Source organism: Cebus imitator, unplaced genomic scaffold (assembly GCF_001604975.1).
Source record: "Cebus imitator isolate Cc_AM_T3 unplaced genomic scaffold, Cebus_imitator-1.0 Scaffold424, whole genome shotgun sequence".
NCBI classification, from domain to species: Eukaryota; Metazoa; Chordata; class Mammalia; order Primates; family Cebidae; genus Cebus; species Cebus imitator.
The window spans coordinates 1,410,720-1,434,670 of record NW_016107739.1 but is presented as its reverse complement, the minus strand read 5'-3'; the positions used below and the strand labels follow the sequence as shown (position 1 = coordinate 1,434,670).

Genomic DNA, 23,951 nt, shown 5'->3' with positions numbered 1-23,951 from the left:
GGTGGAGAGCAGGCTGGCGGAAGAGCACACTGACAGACGCCAGCATGCTTGGCCGACCATCAACTGGTGGGATGAGACAGAGTTAGGCTGGGGCAGTCGGAGGTCAGCCAAGTGGCCCAAATCCGTGGGAAAACGATCTCCCTTCCAGCTCCCCCATAGCTGGAGAGCTACTTCTACTCAATAAAACTTTGCACTCATTCTCCAAGCCCACGCGTGATCCAATTCTTCCAGTACACCAAAGCAGGAACTCCGGATACAGAAAGCCCTCTGTCCTTGTGACAAGGTGGAGGGTCTAATTGAGCTGGTTAACACGAGCTGCCTATAGATGACAAACTAAGAGCACCCTGTAACACACGCCCACTGGGGCCTCGGCTGTTAACATTCACCCCTAGACACTGCGTGGGATCGGAGCCCCACAGCCTGCCTGTCTGTATGCTCCTCTAGAGATTGGAGAAGCTGGACACTGAAGCAAGACACACCCCCATCGCATGCCCTGCAAGGGGGACAAAGGGACCTTTCCCGTTTTGTTTATAACCATTCATTTATAATCTTTATAATACAGTAAATTATATCATTTAATCTTTTTTTTTCTTTCTTTTTTTTTGAGACAGGGTCTTGGCTTTTTCACTCAGGCTGGAGTGGGGTGGCACAGTCTTGGCTCACTGCAGCCTCAAACTTCTGGGCTCAGGCCTTCCTCCCACCTCAGCCCCCAGGAAGCTAGGACTATAGGCACATGCCACAATGCCCGCTATTTTTTTTTTTTTTTTTTTTTTTTTTTTTGGTATTTTTTTGTAGAGATAGATTTTTGCCATGTTTCCCAAGATGGTTTCAAACTACTGAGCTCAAGCAATTTACTCGCCTCAGCCTCTCAAAGTGCTGGGATTACAGGTGTGAGTTACTCTATCTGGCCCATATCATTTAATCTTAATCAAGTCTTCTAGGTAGGTATTTAAATCCCTGTTTTAAAAATCAGTACTATGAGGCTCAGAGAAGTTAAGAAACTTGCCCATCATGACACAGTTAAATTCTAGGGCGGGAATTTTAATCCAAGTCTTTTTTATTCTCAGGTCCCTCCTTATTCCATTGCAGGCTTGCCAGATATTCGTAAACCACAGTCCTTGCATCAAGAATCTTACAGGCTAGTGCGAAGTGAGACAGATAAACAGATAATGTTATTTGTTTGGTAGTAACACCTAGTAACACACTAACCACAGTAGTGTGTACAAGGAGGTATAGTGGAACGTAGTCAATGAACTTATTTCAAGAAAGATGAGAAATATGGGCAGGGCTTCAACAGGAATAGAAGGAAATAAAATGTTTTATTCCTTGATGCTGAGTATTTATACATTGTCTGTCTACTGTCCAAACTATGATTGATATCGGTGCTAATCCACTAACCTCCAACATATGCTCAGGAAGTTCCTTGCTTAGCTGGCTAACATTGTTAGCTTTGACATCTACTAATGCAACATTACCTCCTGGATGTTAGGGACTCAAACAGTTCCTATACCATTTCAACTCTTTGCTGGCCATTTTGATTAATGTTGACATTATCCAGTTCTGACATTTAGCTGAAACATATTGCTAAGATATTAATCTGTAAACTTGCTTAAAATATGTCCTGCTTAGTTTGATCGTTTTAAAATATTGACATTATAAAAGGAGTTCTGAAGGTAAAGGGTCAGATCCCTTCAAGAAATCTATTCTTTCCTTTCTCTTTGTGTAAAAAATCAAATGAAAAGTATTAGGAGTAGGGAAAACCAGAGTTACAAAATCAGAGCAAATAGCATCTCCCATTTTGTGGCTTGAGATCAGAACCTGGTGACAAAGAGAAAATATGTAAAGGTCAGGAGCTTAGATGGCGTCCAGGGAGCTGAAGCTTGGAACAGCCGTGAGGAGTCTCAGACTAACAGGAAGGTGTTAGCCAATCAATGGGCCCCTGCAGTCAGTCAGAAGTCTTAGAATTTTCTGGGGACCATTAAAGGGACATGAGCAGTCTGCGAAGAAGAGGAAGACCTGGGTAAGTATTCATCGATAATGTCTGTTACTGCTAAGAGTATTTAGTTTGTATTTAGTAGACAGGCATTCTTTTAGTATTTAGCTCTCCTGGTAAGTTATTCATAAGTAACTTGCCTAGTAATAGTTGGTGCTCAAGTAATGTTGAATTGGATTAAGCTGAAAGTGGCAGATAAGACTACCCACACAGAAAGATTTATCTTAGCATGGCAGGAACCAGGCCCTCAACCATCAAAGGCAAGGTGGGAGTGGTCACCATGATAACAGCAGAATCAAAGCCGCATGCAAAATAGTCTGACTCCTGCAGACCCTACAGCATTGCTAGTTGATCATGGTGTTTCTGGAAGTGAAAAATTTGGTTGGCCCAAAGGTAATTTCAATTACAATTGAAAATAATGGCAAAAAACTGCAGTTACATTTGCATCAACCTAATAGATAGGAAGCCTACTGAATTTTTACTTGATGTATATAAGCTGAAAAGTTCAAGGTCAAGCAAACAAAAGTCTAATCTGAATCCTAAAAACAGAGCATTATGCCCCTCTAACGATTCCCAGAATGGAGCCTGTTTACAGACCTAGAATGAAAGGAGACCAGGTCCACTGGAGGAAAGACGTTGGTATACCATTGAATATTTATACTGTTAATCTTTCCCCTGGCCTTCCCCAAAGGGACCTACAGCCTTTTACGGAGTAACTGCACAGGGGAAGGGAAATTATCAGACCTTCCAGGGACTACTAGACACTCTTTGACCTGACACTAATTCCAACAGACCCAAAATAACACTGTGATTCACCAGGCAGTGTAGGGGCTTGTGGAGGCCCAGGGATTAATGGGATTTTAGCCTAGCTCCATCTTACAGTGGACCTGTACCTTCACAGAGTGGAAGTATACAGTGGGCCAGTGGGTCCCTGAACCCGTCCCGTGGTTGTTTCCTCAGTTCTAGAATACATAATTGGAATAGACATATCTAGCAGCTGACAGAATCCCCCACATTAGTTCCCTAACCTGTAGAGTGGGGGATATGATGGAGAAACAGACCAAATGAAAACTATTTGAAAGATACAGGGGTGGTGATGACCACCACATTCTCATCCAACTCTCCTATTTGGCCTGTACAGAAGACATGAATCTTGGAAAATGACAGTGGATTATTATAAGTTTAACCAGGTGGTAATTCCAGTTGTAGTAGCTTTACTAGATGTGGTTTCATTTTTTGTGCAAATTAATACATCCTCTAGTACCTGGTAGAGAGCTATTGAATTTGGCAGATGCTTTTTCTTCATTCTTGTTAATAAAGATTTCTAGGAACCACGTTCTTTCAGCTGGCAAGGCCAGTAATACACCTTCACTCTCCCACCTTAGGAGTATATGAACTTTCCAACTCTGTGACATACTTTTTTTTTTGAGATGGAGTCTTTGTCGCCCAGGCTGGAGTTTTACTAATCTTTTAAAATAAGTTTTAGTATTTTTGTTGGCTTATTTAATTGATTTCTGCTCTTTATTATTTCCTTTTTTCTGCTTGCTTTCTGTTTATTTTGCTCTTATTTTTCTAGTTTCTTAGGGTAGAAAGTTTAGATTATTGATTTGAAAACATGCTTTTTCAATTATCTTAAAATTGACCCAGGATGTGGTTTATGCTGGTGAATGTTTCACGTGCTCTTGAAAAGAATGTGCATTCTTCCGTTGTTGGGCAAGGTGCTATATAAGTGGCAATTAGATCTAGTTTGTTGATGGTTTAGTACAGTTCTTCTACATCCTTGCTGATTTTCTGTCCATTAATTCTATTGATTACTAAAAATGGGATGTTGAACTCTCCAACTATAATTGTGGACTTGATTTTTTCTTTCAGTTCTGTCAGTTTTCACCTCACGCATTTTGAACCTCTGTTGTTAAATGCATGCACATCTAAGTCTGCTGCATCTTCTTAGTGAACTGATTCTTTTATCTTGATACTTTAACTCTGGTAATTTGCTTTGAAGTCTACTTTGTTTGATATTAATATAGTCACTCTGGCTTTCTTTTGATGAATGTTTTCACAGTATTTTAAAACATCATTTTACTTTTTCTTTTTTTTGAGATGGACTCTTACTCTGTCACCCAGACTGGAGTGCAGTGGCATGATCTCAGCTTACTGACTCCACCTACCAAGCAATTCTCCTGCCTCAGCTGGGATTACAGGTGCCTACCACCATGCCTGGATAATTTTTATATTTTCAGTAGATACTGGGTTTCATCAGGCTGGCCAGGCTGGTCTCGATCTCCTGACCTCGTGATCTGCCTGCCTCGGCTTCCCAAAGTGCTGAGATTACAGGAGTGAGCCGCTGCGCCCGGCCATCATTTTACTTTTAACTTGCACTTAGCTCTATATTTAAGACGATTTTTAAAATACAACATAGAGTTGGGTCATATGGTTTTATCATTTCTGATATCTCTTTTAGTTGAAATGCTTAAACCATTTATATTTATTGTAAGTACTGACATCTTTATATTTAGGCCTTCTATTTTATTATTTGCTTTTTCTTTGTTTCTCATTTTCTGTCTTCTTTTGGATCTTTGAACATCTTTTCTTGTATTTACATTACTGTGTTTTTACTATATGTCTTTGTTTTTAGTCATTACTTAAGAGATTGGAATAGATGTTCTTAAACTTTTTGCTCAGAAATAATAAGAAATAATATTTAACTACTTCAAGTGGAAGGTAAAAATGTTACTATTATGTAGTTCGTTTTACCCTCCTGTCTCTGTATTGAAACCCTATCAGACAGACCTTTTTACTTTCAGACTTTATCTGCAACAATGGCTGAGGCAGGAGAATCGTTTGAACCTGGGGGGCGGAGGTTGCAGTGAGCCAAGATGGTGCCATTGCACTCCAGCCTGGGTGACAGAGTGAGGCTCCGTCTCAACAAAACAAAACAAAACAAAAAAAACAATGAAACATATTTTAAAGCACTTAAAACAATAATCTATCATGTTTACCCAAACAATCATCAGTTTTTGTTGCTCTTTTCCAAATCGTGATGTTACAAGTGCTCTTTCTGGTATCATTTCCTTTGTCTGAAGAACCTTCCCGAGCAGTTGTTGCAGACCTGGTTACTGATGAAAAATTCTTAATTTTGCCTTCATTCCTGAAGGTTATTTTCACTGAACTTAGAATTCCGAGTTGACATTTCTTTTCTTTGAGCACTTTAGAATATTGTGTCTTCTGTCTTTCATGGGTTCTGATGCAAAGTTCACAGTCATTTGAATCACTGTTTCCCTATAAGGTGTTATTTTTCTCTGAATGTTTCTTTTTTTTTGTTTGTTTGTTTTTAGTTTCAGTAGTTTGGTTATAATGTCTAGGAATGACTTTCTTTGAATTTGTCTTGCTTGGGGTTTCTGCGGCCTCCTGAATCTGTAAGTTTATGTTTTTCTCCACATTTGGAAAGTTTTCAGTTTTTATTTCTTCAAGCATGTGTTCTGCAGTGCACTTCTTCTCTTTATCTGGCTCAAATGGCACAATTAGACATTTTCATGTGGTCCCATAGATCCCTGAGGCTTTATTCATTTTCCTCAGTCTTTTTTCCTCTGTGTTGTTCAAACTGGCTATTTAAAAATAAGTCTATCTTCAAGTTGATTCATTCTTTGTCATCTCCATTCTCCCATATTGAGCCCATCCAGTGAGTGTTTAAACTTTTGGTCATGGTATTTTTTTAGCTGTAAAATTTTCATTTGGTTTTTCTTTGTATCTTTTATTTCTTTTCTGAGACTTCACACATTTCATTTGTTTCAGGTATGTTCCTTCTCACTTTTGGAGCACTTTTATATTAGCTGCTTTAGTCTAAGGTCACATATGTGTCATCTCAGTATTGGCTAAGATTTTCCTCATATGCCAAATGTCTTTATGATTTCAAATGTTATAACACTGGATCTTAATTCTATGGAGAGTCTCTTTTTTCTTTTTTTAAGCAAGCATTTGACTAGGTTGGGTTCAGAACACAAGTTTTGACCAACTTTCTATAGATGGTGATTTCAATGTCTGCTTGGTTTTCCAAGACACTGTCAGGCTATTCAAATCTGTTCTGCATGTGTGCCACTGAATGACCAGTCTGGGACCAGGGCCATGGACTATTTTTAGCTCAGTTCTCAAAGCTTATGACATACTATTTAGGGTCAGATCTATGCATGTGATGCTCAAGGATGAATATGAACATTCACAAACAACTTTACCACTATCTTGAGCCCCTCCATCATCACCATCTCCCTTGGCATTTTTCATTTCCCTGAGGCCCAAATTTTAGGTTTTCTAGCCAAAAATCTCAGGCTTTATTAGCCTCTCTCGGACACACACTTACTATAACTATTGCACCTGCATCTGGGTCCGACTGGTGAAAGGACAGAGAGAGAAAATGTAGTGGAGTTGCCCCCATACTCTTGACACCCCTACTCCTCCAGTCAGAGAGAAGCTTTCTCCCATCTAGGGACCTCCCCTGTTAATGCTGTCACTCTCAGGGGTCCCCTCCCACTCCTTGAGGTCAAATAGAGGTTTCTTTTGGATGCCCACCTCTGGACTTTCAACTACCTAAGTCAAGGTGTGGGGATACCAGAGTGGAAAAGGGAGGTGAATTCTGCCAATTCAGTGGCCCTCCAAATTTTCGTCCTCTCCAATGTGGCTGTTACTATTAGCTTTTTGGCTCCACATAGCTGGTCTATGCAGCCTGTGCAGGTTCTCTAGCTGTGCCATCTTACTTGGATATTTTACTTCTTTAAAGAAGAGTTCCAGTTAATGAAGGAATAATAGGCTTAGGAAGTCAGCATTTAAAAAATTTATTTAACATCACCAAATCTTATCACCATTAGAAGTAGAATAATCAAACATTATTGGCCCAGATAAGATGTAATAGAAAGTACATATGATTAGTCTTGCTTAAAACAACTGAACCTGAATTTAATTAATCCCTTAGAGCTACATGCCAGCTTCTAGGAAATATGAGGCCTGAGAACAAGTAAAGTGACGCCATGAAGAACTATCTGCTAAATCCAGGTTGTGAGATATCCAGGAGTACAAATAACATTTCTCTTTAATAAACAAATAGTAATAAAAAGAAGGGAAACTATTATAGAATGGAGAGATTTCAGAAACATAACAAATAAAGGGGGGATAAGTAATAGTACTCACGAGATTCTTAAGAAGATTCAATTCGATGAGCAACGTGAAGTGCCTTTTACAGTGCCTGGAAAATGGTAAATGGAAATGATTACTACCTCATGCCACCTCTCAGAGTCTCAGTCTCCTTTTGTTTATAACACACTAGAGATGACAGCCTCCCCTATCTTAACAGTTAAGGAATTCAGCCACCTTAGGCCTCCATCCCTCTGTACCTGGTCAAGAAGGTGGTCCTGTCATTATCTGCTGCAGTGTGCACATTCAACCGGTAGATGGCAGCTCAGGCCAGTTTATCTGGAGCCCAGGACCCACGAAGAGCTAGTCCTGTTCATGCTGTGAGAAGCTAGGTCCTGCCTGACCACACATCAGACACTATTTACCTTCTCTTCCTGGGTAGAAGGCATAAAGCTAAAGAAGAGAATTGGTGGAGCTTTTTAGATATAATAAGGGCTAGCAGTTTGCTGAGAATTCCTCATCTGCTGGGCAGAGAGGTATTCTTCAGACCCCATTAGATCAGGGCTTGGGCACTACCTGGCCAGCTGTCCCCAAACTCTGTTTCTCATCCTGTGAGTCCCAGTGCCTACTGCCTCATCCTGAATCACCGGTGTACAGGCACAACGTGGCTCAGCTTCTCTTCCCACCAGACTGAAGATAATTAACACCTACATACCCACCCACACCTGGTGTAAGACGTCCTTGAGGGAAAGTTTGCAGAATGAGTAAATAAATGAATGTATTATGGATCTTCAGTTACATATCTCTTTTCATAAGTAGACAGTAAATTCCAGCACAAGGTGTACACATTTTCTTTTTGTCTCAGCCTAGGAGGGAGTTTGAGTAGTGATGAACAGCACAAGCCTACAACGAGGCTGCTCAGCTTCAACTCCCAGTTCCTCCATCTGCTTGCTGCATGCCCTTGGGAAGTGCCTGCTCCTCTGCCTGAAAAGTGGATACTAACAGAACCTCTCTTGTACTGTGGTACTAAATGAGCAAATACATTCCAAGTGCTTAGGAAACTGCTTGACACAACGTAGGCACCCAGTACATGTTAATTGCCATCTGAAGCTTTCCTTGCTCCAGCAAAGATTTAATGCACTTTCAAAAATGCATTCAAGGAAGAAATGGAAAAGGCCTAGTGTGGTTGTCTGCTAGAGGGAATGGCTCTCGAGAAATAGCTCCTCCTCCTCCTCCTTGTTGTTCTGCTTGGTATTGCTGTAGTGTTGTTGCTTGTTTAAAGATGTCTAAGATAAATCTCTACAAACTCCATGAGTTGTGAGTGCTGATTTGTCTACTTTTGTCCAACCTCAGGCCCAGCAGTGGCCTCTGTAGTCATCTGCGTGGTGGTGGGGACAGCACCTTCAGAACTGAAGGATCCTCTTCACAGTGGCCCAAGGAGCAGAATGGCATCATCTGAGAGTCACTGTTAAACCTTGGGCCTGTTGTACAAGTCAAAGGGGTTCTTGTAGGGAGGCTGTCTGAACTCTAGGATGTGCAGGAACAGGGCAGGGGATGATCATGGTCTTGCCTGGTCTCACCCATCTGCCTATCAATTTGGAGAAATGGGAAAGTGTGACAGGTGGCCACTAGGTGGCGTTACCAACGGGAAGAAATCAGTGGTGTGTTAAAGTATATCACCTGCCCCGTACAGTAGAGTGGAAGAGCAGATAAACACCTATCTGGAGAAAATAAATAGTCTCATATAAATGCTTCCCAGCCATCTGGTAAGATTTTGGGTGGAAATGGAGACTAACCCAGGAGAATGTGCATGGTGCGTGTGCATGAATATTTAAGCAAACTGGAGGAGAAGGAGGAAAAGTCAAGCTTATCTGACTGGCCTCTGCCTACCTGTTCAGTCCTAACTCTTAAGGTCCCTCCCTGGCTCCCTCATGAGATGTGCCCAGCCACCTGCAGGATATCTTGGTGCCTTAACTCTGCTACACCTTCACCTGGAATGCTCTTCTTCATTTATTTCTCTGAACAGTCAAGGGGTTGCCTTCCTCTAGAAACTCCTCCTGATTTATCCTCCCCTAGGCAGAGCTGGTTTGTAGCTTCACGTCCCACAACATGTGCTCCTTTTGCAAGTCTTTGCCACTTAATGGACTTAGAGGTTTACCACTGACTGGGGATTTCCTGGCTAGGAGTTGGTGGGAAGATCTCGGCTGGTTCTATCCAGTTCTGATCCAACATGTATGTAATGGGTTTCCTGCCCACACCTTCCCCAGCCCTTTGGGGGCTCCAGGGCTCATCCTCTGCCTCAGGTTCTTGAGAATTGTCTTAGAATGCTGAAAGCTCATTCACACTGGATAAGCACTGTGGACAGGGCTGCCTCCATAACTTGCGCACCCCGGAACAAAGTGAAAACATAGAACCCTGTTGAAAAATTAAGTATTTCAAGATGGCAACAGCAGAGCATTAAACCAAGAGTGGGCCCTTCTGAGCACAGGGTCCCATATGACTACACAGGTGGTGTGCCCTTGGAGCCAGCTGTAAATCTGGAGTTGAGCAAAGTTTCAGGTGAGTCTTGTGTCTGTGGATGGGTGACCTGCTCGCCACTCGAAAGGTGGCTGTCCATCTCCAGATGTCAATGTATGAAGCCTGTAACATCAGAGACTCCCTTACTCCTGAGCTTTAAGATGTAAGATCAGTAGCCTAGAACTTGGAGTTAGGTAGATCTGGACTGATTCTGATTTTGCCACTTAATAGCACAAACCATCTCAAGGCCTTATAAAGCTCCTCTGCAAAATGGAAGGTAATAATACCTACCAGGAATTTTGTTGTAGGTTCAAATGACATTAAATGTAGGAAGTACTGGGTCTGCAGCCCACACCTATCACGTCTTCTGAGCCACACTGCTTGTCCTCAGAAGCATCTGATTAGAGACAACAGGCCAGACGTTGGGCCTAACAGTTGGGTGGCACTTGCTCAGTGAGGAGGATCACCACATGGTTATGTCCCAGTGAGCTCCTCCTGAGTGCTCTGTGGTCTCTGGCAGCATCAGCTGAGTCAGGGGTAAACTGAAGGGTGGAACAAGGGAGACCTGGAGAAGCTCTCAGATAACAACATCACCATGGGGAGATCCATTCATCATTTATCCAGCAAACATGTATACAAGGTTCCTGTGCCAGGTACAAGGGATACAGTGGTAAATAAAATAGGTAAGGTCCTGCGCCTGTGTTAGCTTTAATGCATGTGATTATTGTATCCTGTTCTCTTGGATGCATCCCTTGCTAGCCAATAAGCCACCAGCATTTACTAGGTGCCTACTGTGGTGTAGGATATGCAGTTTCATCGCTGTAAAACTCCTTCAGCCCTCGGATGGAAATGAATGAAAGCTGTTGCTTTCATTCCCAGCAGCCAATACCTGTGAGTCTTTGTAGGCAGGCTGTCCTCAGGCTGCCAGAACTCCTTCTACTTGAGTGCATGGAGAGCAAGAAGTGCCTGGGCAAAAACAGTCCTGGGGCAGCCCTTAACTGATGACAGGCAGGTACAGAGGTGTCAAAAGCCCAGCTGCCTGCCCCCAGGGGGACAACTCCCAGGTGTGACTTCATTGTTTCCACAACTCTCCTGCAGGACTCAGCCAAAATTATCCTCCTGGAACTTTGCTGGATTTCACACCCTTGACGGGCCCTCTTTCCTTTCCTGTCCTCCATCTCTATTTGCGTACCCGTTTTCCCGGGCTCCACTTCCTAACAACCTACTTTCAGACACATCCTCGTCTCAGGATCTGTTTGTGGGGAACTCCTTCACCCAAGATAGAAAGACAAGAAAAAAGGAGGTAGCAATTTTTCCTGGTCTTCATGTTACTACAGACAGTGAAGCAATGGGCCAGGAGTCAGTCACTGTGAACACTAACGTACCACTTGGCAAATTATTTTTGCTATAAACTAGCATGTATTCAGAACTGTCTCTGTAACGTGTTCTCTCTCTCTTGCATTCTGAGATGCTTTATGAGTGGGGAAAAAGAAGAGGCGCTCCTGCTTGCTGGGATTTGTAGATCACTGCCACCTGTGTTATTGCCAATCTAGGCATACCTATGAGAGTGGGTCCTACATCAAACATCAACTGCTGTGGGTTTTTCAGTGTGAAAAAAGTGGAGACATGCTGGATTGGAGCCCCAGGAAATCTTGGCATCGTGCCTCCTGGACTAAGTTCCCAGAAGTGAGGCTCGGAGGCCCAGGCTCTCCCCAGGTCCACACGAAAAACACATCTTCCTGTCACCTCATCTTTTCTCACTGAATCCACCTCTTCCAGGAAATTATCTTGGATTCCTTCCTCTCTTCACTCACTCAGCCCTCCCCGAGTTCTCCTGTGGCACCGAGGAACGTGGCACCGAGGAACGTGGGTTATGTTGGAGCTACTTTCTTAGCACTCAGGTACTCCCCCTCTCTCCACCCCCAAGCCAGCTGGAAGCTGAGTTTTTAGCTCAAATCACAGGCTGACAGAGCACATTAGGAGCCCTCAGCCATGGGCAGAATGTGGGGGCTGGGGCTGGTCCTGCTGTCACAGAATCGTGGCTATGGGCAGGTGATGAGCTTGTGCCCCCCAGAGCTTGGTTCTCTCCACCACCAAACCCATGTGAGTCTAGTGTGGACACCAGGGAACCTGTGCCCAGCTCACTGCCACGTTAGGACCTTGCCCTGCTTGTTCCTCTGGCTCCTCTGCCTGGACTGACACGTCCAGGGTCTGGACCGAACTCTTGGGTGTTGATGGGATTCTGCTCCCAACAGGCCTGTGTCACCCAGTCTGCACCATTACACTCTGCAGCACTGGAGCCCTGGCTGCCTTGCCCTGCGTCTGCTGTAAAACTGGCAATGTGTCAACCCCCACACTGAGCTCAAGCTAATGGAGCCTCTTGAGTCCACTGGCTGGGCCTCAGGCCACCTTTCTCAGATTTCTGAGTTCCAGCAAGCTTGGATGCCAAGGATTCTGGAATAGTGACACAGCACATGTTCCTTGGTATCACAGGGTCTGTTTTTTGAATCTTGCTAGACTCCCTATTGAGTGGGGATGCTTATAAGCAAAAGGTACTGTCTTACATCTGAGGCTGCTTAGGCTGCTAGACTGTATACATGAAGTACTCATTAAACGGCTGCTGACTAATTCCTCCTCCAGGCCTTGTCAGAGGCTGGCAATGGCATTCACTCATACAAGCATCCGTTCTCTACCCATCCATTCACTTAGTCATATAATAAATATCTGAAACTAAAGAATGACTCCATTTCCTCTATTCTCTCATCATAGGTTGTTACCCTAAGAACTTAGATATTCATCAGATGGAATTTCAAATCTTCTACGGCGTCTTGGCCCAGTATTGGGCACACTTCCTAAGTCTGAGCGCCCTGAGACTGGGCATATTTTGAAAGTTCTACCTGCAATGGCACTTCTGACATCCTCTGGGACAGGATGGGCTTGCAGATTACAGGGCAGATAGGAGAATGCTTCTGTTCTTTTCCTTAGATTTAAGGCTTCATTGCTCCTGAAAAGTGATATTCATCCTTGCAAGGTGTGTGTGTATCTCCACATATGTTTGGATTCTTGAAAGGACGAAGAATATATTTGCAACTCCTACCGTCCATGAGACATTGGAAGGGGGCTGATCTGGGGGTGGGAACTGGGGCCCACCCTGGGGTTATTCCAGACTGATTAATTCAGGCTTGAGACAGTAATTGCTAGATTGCCTGATGGGGGCAGCGGTGGGCCCTTGCGGATGGATGGAGTTTCCCAGGGTCTGGAGACTTTTAGCGTGAAGGTCGGAAGGACAGCCTCCCACAGAAGCGACTATGAGGACTGGGAGCAAGGTCAGGGTGGGGTGTGGCCAAGCGGGAAGCCCCTGTAAGGTGTTTAACCTCTTAGGCGCTTCTCTGGATATGGGAAAGAAACAGTGGTACTCACTTTTAACGTCTTTTTTCCTCCTATGTTGTAATTTTCTCCACAGGCTCTGCTGGATCAGGAAAATCCTCATCATCCACACAACTTTGAGAGCAGGATTTTAGCGGGACCTGAGGACCTGGGGCCCACGGGGAAGGAGAGACCCTGGCTCTTACTTCTTCCTCCTTCCGGGGCCTTGCACAGCTGTAGCAGCTTTGCGAGAAGAGCGGCTAGGGAGCTGGGGCAGCCCATTCAGAGGAGGCGTGGCCTCCATCCGGAAGGGCCCAGGAGACAATACCCTCTTTCTCAAATACATCAGAGAGAGTGGGTTCTTCAGGCAAAGCAAATGCTGACCTTAGGGTGACCCAAAGCTGAGAAGCTGTTTTGGGTACTGGGAAACACACAGGAAATTAGACAGCTTCTTTGGCGTGGAGGAGCTCACACCCAAGAATGATCCAGGCTTGGAAAGGGCGTGTGTGCATGGGAGATGCTTAGGGAGTGCCTTCCTAGAGGGGAATGAGCAACAAGAGAATGTTTATTTCAGCTGGGCTCGAGGCAGCAGCTTGTGCAAACGCCCACGTGGCTCAAAGTCTAGAAACACCTGCGGCTGGTGCGTGACCCACGTAGCAGACTGTGGCTACGTGGGGAAGAGAAGCCGGGGCCAGAGGAGGGCCTGGTGCACCTTCTCTACTGGCTAGAAATGAAAGGTGTCGTTGATTGAGGGTATCTGAAGTGCCAGGCTCAGTGGCTTATACTGTACAGTATAGAGGATAGTGTAGTTGGCAGTGGCTTTCAAGCCTGATGGGGCATCAGAATCCCCTGGGAAACTGTTAACAATTGCACATTATAAGACTGCATCCAGACCCACTGATTCAGAAATTCCGGGGGTCGACCCCAGCAATCTGTGTTTTAATAAGACTCCTGGGTGATTTGGATGCAGGCCAAAGTTTGAGAACCACTGCTGTAGTGGAAACAGTACTAGACTTTGGATGGTGGGGTGGGCTGGTGAGGGATGGAGGTGCGCGGGGAACACGGGTGAAAGTCTACCGTGTCTGAGTTACGGGCTATATTACTTGCACGTTCTTTTAAGTGCTCTAAGCAATAACGTTGGGACGGGGTCTTTATCACCCTACTCTCAATATAGATGGAGAATCCGAGGCTTAGCGGGGTTAAATGACTTGCCAAAGATCACACAGTACTAGAGCTGCGTTCTGCACCCAATTTGGCTTGATTCCCAGAGTGAGATTGTCAGTGCCTGTTGGGACCACTGACCCACCAATGTGCAATGATCTGGGCAGCAGGCCTGGAGAACCCATCGGGGGCTGGGTGGAAGGAAGGGCCCCAAAGCTTGCATCACTTTCCCTGAGGACCTGGTGGTGGCCAGCCCTGAGGCTGATGGGAGAAAGAGGATAAATTCTACTCTAATTCCTGTCCTCAAAGGACAATTATTTGAATTTTCATAAGGTTTGCCATTCACACCAGGGAGCTGCACTTAGCACATGGGCGCTTTCAAGAGACCAGCTGTCGTCCCTGACTCCTAGGGCTGATAGGTGAAACGTGAGGTTAAGTGAGAAAAGCAGGGTACAAAATGACCTGTATGCTGTGACGACAACACCTTAGATAAAAAATAACACACCATTAAGAACACACAGGGCGAGGAGAGGAAGCCCGAAGGAATTTTCTTTTTCTCTTTTCCTAAAGTGCATTATGTAGTTACAATTATTTGTATGATGAATACACAGTCATTTATTTTTAAAGTGCAACCGCTCACATCCCCTGTGGAAGGCAGTGGCGTGGTGGATGACTCTGTGTGCCTAGTGGTGGAGCAAGGCTCTCTCTTCTGAGAGGGCTGGGTTCGTTGGCCCCTTCAGCCTGTCTTGAATGAAGGCAGCAGTGGGACGGGAGAGCCATGATGCACTAGCGATGTCCGAGGAGCTGTGATATTTATCCTCTCATGCAGTTACAAGTCAAGCCTCAGGGTCTCAGAGACCCTCTGGAAATCCCTCTAGACAGAGCTGTGGCCTAGAGGGCTTAAGAGGGATCCTGGGGCCTAGGACCCAGCACTCTCCCAGGTCATCCTGATAGCAGCCAGCAGGGAAGCCCAAATCCAGGACGGCTGAGGGCTGGGACTGGCAAGAAGAAGCCTCTATCTCCAAACAAAGGCCACCAGACACCTTTAAACACAAAATAGTCTTTTATTTGTCAACGAAGGCTACACGGGATCTCTTCTGGTTTTGTTTTTATGCTTTTTTTTTTCTAGAAGGTATCTACATCTGCATTTATTTACAGCCTTGTTGGTATTTACACAGTCAAGATACAGTGTTAGAAACACAAAAGTGTTGAGAAAAAAACTTCTCAAAATTAGTTCCAGACTTCAGGAAAATGATTGCCACATGGTAAGGCCAGAGTCTCTAGTGTTGGTTGTCCAGAGGCAGCTTGGTACAGACTCCTTTTGCCGAAGCTGTGGGTTCAGAGGTCCTCAGAACAACAGGTGGATTTAGAAAAGTGGGATTCTGGTGTTGGGTGAATCCAGCGCCGCTGGGGCCCCGCCAGACACCTGTGGCTCAGCTCCTGCCAGGATGGCTGAGCTGCTCCAGGCTGAGTTCTCCCCTTGGCAGTTCGCCCTCAGAATAAATCACATTTTCTCGGGGACCAGGAGGTCGGCTAGTAGCTTGCCTTTGGCATTCCAGAGGGGGTAAGAAACACAACATTGGCCCTCGCCTGGGCCTCCCCCAACTCTGATCCTCCACATTCATAATGAAACCTAAGTGTCACCACTGTATGGGGCAGTCAAGTACACAAGGATGGTTTTTGCAAATGTAAAGGCTGGAGAGGATAAAGTTTCTATCACCTCAGCAATGAGTCTTTAAAATGAATTTGCTGTTTTTGGAAGGTTAAATAAAAGGGTCTTGAACTGCAGAGTTCTTTTTTAATTCCATTTCCTCCAATAAAATATAGACAAGTGTATAAATCTAACTGGGAATGATGTGCCTTAACAGAGGGGTTTTCATTCTAACGAGGACCCCAAGGGAAAGGCGAGACTGGGTTCTTTCTGGGATCCCTCAGGAGATGTGTCTCTGGGCCAGGACCGGCTCCTGGGCTTAGTGGCTGCTGTGAGGAGTGGAGAATAGCCTGGATTCTGAGCAGTGGATGCTCAAATCCCCAAGCCTGGGACCTGCCGAGAGCTCAAAAGCTCAATCCTGGGCAGAAACCTCAGCATCACTACCCTCACCACGTGGCCACCACAAATATAAGGCTGCAAGTGGCAAAACGGTATTCTAAGATAATCACATTGAAAGCCTCATCTTTCCATAATGGAAATCCCTGCCATCTATAAAGGTGATACTTTAAAGTCACAGCTGAGAAGGTTTGTTTTTCTTCTTTTTTTAAATGCTGATTCTGTGTTCTGTGTCTATAAAACACTGCCCGGTCTGCCTCTCCATCCTCTTCTGCGCCCCCTCCTGGTTATCTGGACGCACACCTCCTGGCCATTCTCACCCTCGGTAAGTTCCTTAGGGATTATTTCCAATTCTCTATCCCCAAGTAGAAATCAGGCACTGGTGTGGTCCTTGGGTTAATTCTTAGCCAACAATTCTGAGAGATGAGGATCAGAGGCTGGCAGGGAAGTAACTGACTGACATGCCTTCCCCTTCCTCCAGTTGTCCTAGCTCTGCCCTCCAACAATGTCTGTTTGGAGTGGAGGGCTGGGGGTAAAAAGGAAATCTCATCCTACAAAAAAGAAAGGTGGGGAATCAGTTAAGTCCTATTTAAGGTGGTGGTATAGGGGCTGAGGATGCGGGACCAGCTGGTGGCTGTGCAGGGCAGTAACTGTTTGAAAATAAACCTTCACTAGGGTCAGAGGCCAGCGTCCTGTAGGATCATACAGCTGGGCAGGTGAGGGAGGTCTGGTCACTCTAATGAATGAACAGATTTGGCTGGTTAGTGTCAGAAGGGCCTGTGCGCTCAGGATGGGAGTTGATGCTTAGAGCCTGTTACGTAGGCACAGGGAACCCTGTCTTAGGACTTCAAACCCTCCCTTGCCATGGGGTTGGAACTGTTGGACTCAGCAGGAGGACAGCTCGAGAGGGGAGGCAATGAGTCACCTGCAGCCCAAATGGAAACCAACTCTAAAGTGCCAAGGCCAGAAGCACCATCTTCAATACAACAGCAGCAATGTGAAAGTGAGGTGCATAACACTGCCTGTACCACAGCTGAGATCCTTTCTCTAAAGTTTCGGGATCCTTCAACTTCTCTCCCCACAGAAACTGGGCTGCTATGGTGGTATGTAGCCCAGGAAAAATATAAGATCCTTTAAAGAAACAAACATTCAGACCAGGTACAGTGGCTCATACCTGTAACCCCAGCACTTTGGGAGGCCAAGGCGGGCCACCTGAGGCCGGAAGTTACAGATCAGCCTAGGCAACATAGTGAGATCCCATCTCCATGGGAAAAAAAAAAAAAAGAAATGAAAGACCCATTAATTCTCCGGTTCTGATCCGTAAACGTCTACCCTGTTCCTTTGGGGAGGGGGCTATGGAGGAGGGACAGGTGTAGGGAGCTGGTTCCTGTGGACCACATGCTGTCTCTGACCTCTGAGCAGATATCCAGCAGGTCTTCACTGATGTTGGCCAGCCAGGATGGGACTGATCAACTGGGCAGAAGTGCTTTGCCCAAGGGCCCTTGGTATGAAGAGTACATTCTGAGAGGCCTAAGTCCCTTCTGAAGAATAAAACTCATGTTCTTTAGGCCAAACTGTTTTCCATCTCATCCAAGAACGATCCTGCCAGATGGGAGCCCCCATCTCCAGCTCATGTCTCACATAGCAGGCCTGGGGAGCACTGTATCTGACTCAGTAGAGCTCTGGATCCAGGGGAAACGGGCAACCAGTGGACAGGCAGGCCAAGGTGCACTGCTGCGGCAGTGTGACTTTTTGGAAACAGGAAGAGCACTTAGAGAAACACATCCTCTCATCCCAGTGGGATGACGTAAGGCGACACCTCCTCTCCGGAGAAGTTTTGGATGCCTCCCTCTGCCAGGCAGAACCCAGACTATATGCTGCTCCGATTCTCATGCAGTCAGAGACCTTCTCAGTTTCATTAACTTGTGTAATATTCTGAAGACTCTGTGAGTAAGGCTATAAAGGTGCCATGAGCTTATCAGTCCAACAAGGTTTCCACGGGGAATAGCTCAGACTCAGAATTCATTTTCCACACTTAATGTAAATGTAACCCATAAAAGTTCCATTTTCTAAGAAGCCCAGCTTAAAAGGAAGCATTTGGCTTCCCCTCCCGTCTCCCAGATCCTCTTGTGAGTGGTAACGACAATAGTAATTAGGTGGATGAACCAGGAATGGAATCCTTGAACAAGGGGCTCCCAGCTCTGGCTGTGATTCCCCCTGCCCTCACTGCTCCCCCAGCCTGCTGGCTGCTGCCTCGGCTTGGGGGTGCTGTCCCTGCTCCTGAGAGGGCTCAGGCCCCTCCCTGATGACGGAGGCACAAGTCTTCACAGGAACCACGCTAGCCTGGCCTCCCAGATCCACGAGCACCCACCTTGGGAACTACCCTGCTCCTGGAGGGGTTGTATGACACGGGCAGGCCACACCACATCAGCTCTTTCCTCCTTTCTTCCTGTCACTAAAAAACACCCTGGTTGGGCTTCTCTGAAGGGAAAGCTGTTTCAGAACTTAAGAAACGTCCTTGAAGCCCATCCTGCCCCATTCCAGCTCTGCAATCAGCTTGTACATGGAGGCAGACGGGACTTCAGGAGCTGGTTAGAAGGATGCTTGACTCATGCCTTCCTCTCTTTGGCTGTTTTTTTTTTCTTATGCATTTTTCCAGAATCAAAGGCCACCAAGAACCTCCCTCCACATTCCTACGTCTCAGTGGTGGCAGCTGGGCAGTGGAGGGAAGATACTCAAAGTCAGAGAGTGGGCTTCACCTTGGAAGGCAGGCTAGTATCCTCGCCACCACTGCCATCCCTTTGCCATGGGTGGCCTTCCCTTCCGTGGACATGGTGCCTACACTGAGGGCTTGCTGTGCAGTGCTGGTTCTCACATCTGGCTTTGGGAGAGAGGACGAGATGAACAGGAACATCATGGAGGACCAACCAATCACAGGCATCCTGGGTGCTTTCCCTCCCGGGAGGATGGGGTGCTAAGCCCAGGACGTTATGTCACCGTTCTGGGAGAAAGGACCTGGGAGACACTTTCTCTATCCCAGCATGGTGGTGGCACTGACAACTACATGAGATTTGCCAAAGGGGTAGGGGGTTTCATTTCGCATCAAAATAGAAAGCTTGGACAGGAGTTTGGGGCAGCTTAAAAAAGGTGCTGAACACCACCATGAAATTCCCTTGAGCAAGATGAAGCCATCTGTGGTCCTCTGGAGGCACAGAACACGGTGAGAAGAAACCCACCACTCTTCCGCAGAGTCCAGCCAAGGTGCCGCAGGTCCTCCCAGGCCCCCTTGGAAGGTGTGTTGTGCTGGCCCCTCACTCCCTTTACTCCTGCCCGACCCCAATTGAAGAAGAAAGGGTTGCACAAGAGACAAGTTAGCACAGACATTCATGTCCCACATCACACTGGGTACCTAGGGACAGACAAGGACACACCCCAGGAGATGTGTCTCAGAGAGGAGATACATACCCCAAACGACAAGGGGAAAAACCCTCAAGGAAAAAGGGAACAAACGACAATCAAGTTTTCATTGTGATCACACTACAGAAAAAAATACCTCCTGTTCTTTGCAAAAAATGTGCGAAGGCCAAATTTGTGTTTCTCTTTTCTAAAAAAAAGGATGTTGCATGAGTTACAATGCAACCAGTATCTTTTTGTTTTCTGCACTTGTTAAAAAAATCATTTTTTTAAAGTACAACACAGTCAGGTATGTGGCCACAAAAGAGTAGCTGTCTTTGGCAAGAAGTCCAGGCCTTGGCCCTCTCTGTCACCTCCGGCCCATCTCGCTCTGTCTCATGAAGTGGATGTTGTTGGCGCTGTCCGACAGTTCTGGGTACTGCTCAACAGAGATCACGAAGAAGCCGTCATAGCCTTGCACCCGCCCTGTGCTCAGCACCTGCTGCTTCTCCCCCTCTGTCCAGGCCCGCAGGCCTTCCTCCCCTTCCCGCAGTCTCTGCTGCTCGCGGGCCCACGCCTGGCGCACGGCTCTCTGCCGGGCTAGCTCCAGGACCCGCGCCTTCTCCTCGTCCAATGTTGTCCCGTAGCGTGTGTTTAAGCACAGTGCCCCGTACTGGAGCTGGATGTCTGTGTAGCGTCTAGTCCTGCCATTAAGCATTGTGTTGATCTGGGACACAGTGACGTTGACCCCATTCTCCAGGGTTCGCCGCCCCCCACTGAGGCCCAGGATGGCCAGGTCACCTTCTGAAGGCCCTGGTTTCACAAAGTAATGGGTGTCCACCCCATCAATGGTGAAGTGCAGGTTCTCTAGGTAGTGAGCATTGTTCAAGATGGCAGCAACCCTTCGCCCATCCTCGTTGGCCACACTGATGATGTCTGTGTTCACTCGACCATCCTTTAAGGCGAACTTGACCCCCTTGCCAAAGACTGAGCCGCTGGATGCAAACTTCTTGGTCTTTGGGGCCTGCTGGCAGCTGGTGATCGTGGAGCCATAGAGCTGGTCAAAGCGTTCTAAGGTGACGAAGGCCTTGAGCTGCTTCTGTACTTCACACTGTACCCCGAGGATAGACTGATGGGGGAGAGTGAGAGACAGAGTAAGACAAAGGGGAAAAACCCTGAGAGCCTGGAGAATCAGCTTAAATAATGAAGTCAAAACCACACATATTTATTAACCTGCGGCATGTAGCTCTACTGCTGACCACCAGAACATCCAGGTGGTCACCAGAAGGTCAGAACATCTGCTGACCTTCATCCGTCCATTCACCCACCCTTCTATTTAGAAACTGTTCATGGGGCATCTAATCCATGCCAGATCCTTTTCTGAGCACTGGAGACACAAAAATGAATCAGACATCATCCTTGCCCATAAAGAACTCATCATTTAGTGGAGAAAGACAGACATGACAACAATAATCGCCATCAAATGTGATCACTGGCGGCCTAAGAGAGGAACTAGTAATAGCCATAGCTAACATTTCTTGATGTTTGAGCCAAATAATTACCACTGATGATCTCAGTGATCTTCACAATCACTTTATATGGTAGGTGCTGTTATTATTCCAATTTCAGGTCTAAGGAAACTGAGGCTCAAAGAGGTTGTCACTGGTTCACATACAACTAATGACAAGTCAACATGCAAACACAGGTCTGTCCAATTCTAGAAATTCAGTTGCAAGGGCCGCTGGAGCAGGAAGGAGCAAACAAAGCTGAGAAGACTCTTGGCCTGAAGGTGGAGGAGGTGAGGATTGAGGGCAGGCTCAGGCTTGAGTTAGGACCTGCAGGATGGGTGGCGGTGGGAGGGTGCTGTCAGATGGAGGAATGGCAAGAAATGCAATCTTGGCAAGAAGGTATAACACGGTGAGAGTCAGTGATTGGGTGTTTACCCTCCCACCCTGCTTCACTGCTCTCCACTGCATTTACGTCTCAGTTCCAAGGAGGGCCTCTGCCCCACCGCGCTTCCTTGGGGTTCCTGGGGTGCTCCTCCTCTTGGCTGCTTTGGGGGACAGATTGGGCCCTGCCAGCTTGGTGTATCATCTACCTGTCCCTCCTGTGGCTCAGGGAGCTTGGAGAAGCCACACTCAGGAAGGCTCCAGGGCCTTATCAGCAAGTTAGGGAAATGGCTTTAGCAACAGGCCCATCGGCTTCTCACTGAAATTAAGTCCTCTTTATAATTAATAGAACCCTGTCTGTGAACAATTATTTCCTAGAGTTTCACGAAAGCTAGAGTGCTCAACAACAAAGATCTCCGATGCTTGCCAAGGGCAGAAATCAATAATTCATTGACAGGCAAGGCTGGCAGACAGGCAGTCAGAGACTGGGGCTCTCTGGAGTGCAGAAAAGAGCCTGGTGGGGGAGGAAGAGCTGTGCTGCAGTGCTCAGCCATGGGAAGGGCAAATACCAGGACATCTGGGTGGGGCCTGGGGGCAGTGGGAAGTGGAGAGGGCCGGGGCAGCAGAAAGATGATGGGCTCTGGGGTCAGGCCGACTTGGGTTCTCCATCGCATTCTGCTGCTTTCCAACTCTGGTCCCCTCATCTGTAAAATGGGGAAATGTCTGGGCTGTTTACTTCTTTCAGCCATTCATTTATTTAGCAAAAGTGTTCCATGCATCTATTGTGTGCTATCCTGTATGCTGGGTACTAAATGAGACCCAGTACTTACCCTCTTGGGGCTCATAATCTAGAAGAGAGACAAGAAAGAGGCATTCAAATACAGTGTGGGAAGTGCCACCAGCATACAGGGGAGCAGAATCCCATTCTCCAGGGTCTGTTAGGAGATAGCTGTGCTGAGGCCTAAAGGAATCAGTCTGGAGTAAGAAATAGGGATGTGAAAGCTTCTGACCACCAGCAGCATGCCATCTGGCAACCCTGCTTTCCTCCTTAGTCTGTCATCCCCTGGGCAAGCATCCTTGAAGGCTTGGTCTCTGCCTGATTCATCCCTGTGTTCACTGGGCACAGCATGGGGCTTGGCACAGAGTCGGCTTCTCATGGAGAATTCATGAATGGATTGGGGTAGTGGGGAGGGGAGAAATGAGCAAATGAATGCATGACGTGAGCGGGTGGGATGAGACTGTTTTTAAAGACCTTTCCAGCTATATAATTCTGAGTCTTTGAAATTGGGTTATAAAAGCAAGACAAGAGAAAGTGAGTCTTTTTGAGCACCGACAGTATGCCAGGCACTGTTCTCAGCTAGAGGATACAGACAGGCACATCTGGGTTTGAATCCCAGCTCTACCCCTTACTTGCTGTGTGGCAGTGGGAAAGCCTCAGGCACCAATCTGTAAAATGAGAACAATACTGCTGTGGGATCTTTGTGAGTTACACAGAGTAACTCACATAAGGCCAGGTGCATTGAACTGCTCGGAAAATGTCATATTTTTATTTAGAACCATCTTTTCTCCCTGCACTTTTGTTCTGGATAGTGACAAAGGCTTATTATTTTTGTGGAACTCCAAACTCAGTGCAACACACAAAGCTCCTCACTGCAGCTTGTAAGTATCTGTGTGTGGTCATGGCTGCGCCCCCAGCAGCTCCCTGGTGGTGAGGTTACTAAGCAGTTGTTGAACAGTCTGCCAGGCACTGTGGAGGCACCACACTGGTATCTATCACTGGCCCACACTTTTCTGAAAAGCTGAAGGGACCCCCTCCTGTAACATCTGAGTGTCCTGAGGAGTAGCAGCTTTGTGCAGGAATTACCTTGCTGTTGTCCCACTCCTGGGTTTTCATCTGTGTGTGGATGAGCTCGTAGGAGGGTTCCATGGCATCCATGTCTGGTTTGGGATAACCAGGGATCACGTTGTGTAGCTGGAATCCAAAGGTGAGCAGCCAGCTGTTAACATCTGGATGGGAGGGAAGCAGAAACATCTCCATGGATTAAGTGGACCTCAGATGCCACCCGTCCCCATCACACAGCCTAGAGTTAGCTGCAGGGGGTGGTAAGGGTGTGGATTGCTGCTGGTGGGAGACTCAACTGCTATGTACACTTTGGAAAATGGTTTCACTCTATGAAAGCCAATGTACTCCTGGGACCCAGCGATCCCCATCCTAAATATATACCCAAGAGTGATGACACTAAAATAGAACCTAGGTTTCCAGATTTCCTTTTCTATTTTCACTTTAACTCCCAGGACCTTTGGCTTCATACCCAGGGGCAGCTGTTGACAGATGAAGATCCCTCCCTTTCAGCCCAACATCCATAGGAGACATTTAGAAAGGACATCCAGACCCACCAAAAGGAAAGATTTTCATGACTGACTTGTAAAGAGACAATTCACTTAAGAAATACTCCCCTACTGT

The 23,951-nt window shown here is 46.4% G+C and overlaps 1 protein-coding gene across 8 annotated transcripts in view; it reads right to left on the bottom strand.

Moving 5' to 3' along the window:
- Positions 1 to 15,202: 15,202 nt before the first annotated feature.
- Positions 15,203 to 23,951, bottom strand: part of TENM4 (teneurin transmembrane protein 4) — an 827,507-nt gene continuing 818,758 nt past the window's right edge. For all 8 annotated transcript variants that reach the window (XM_017509841.2, XM_017509836.2, XM_017509838.2 and 5 more), the window contains 2 exons: positions 23,352 to 23,494; positions 15,203 to 20,727 (listed from right to left, as the gene is read on the bottom strand). In XM_017509841.2, coding sequence (XP_017365330.1) covers positions 19,969 to 20,727; positions 23,352 to 23,494 — 902 coding nt within the window. In that variant the 3' untranslated portion in view covers positions 15,203 to 19,968. The remainder of the gene's footprint in view (positions 20,728 to 23,351; positions 23,495 to 23,951) is intronic.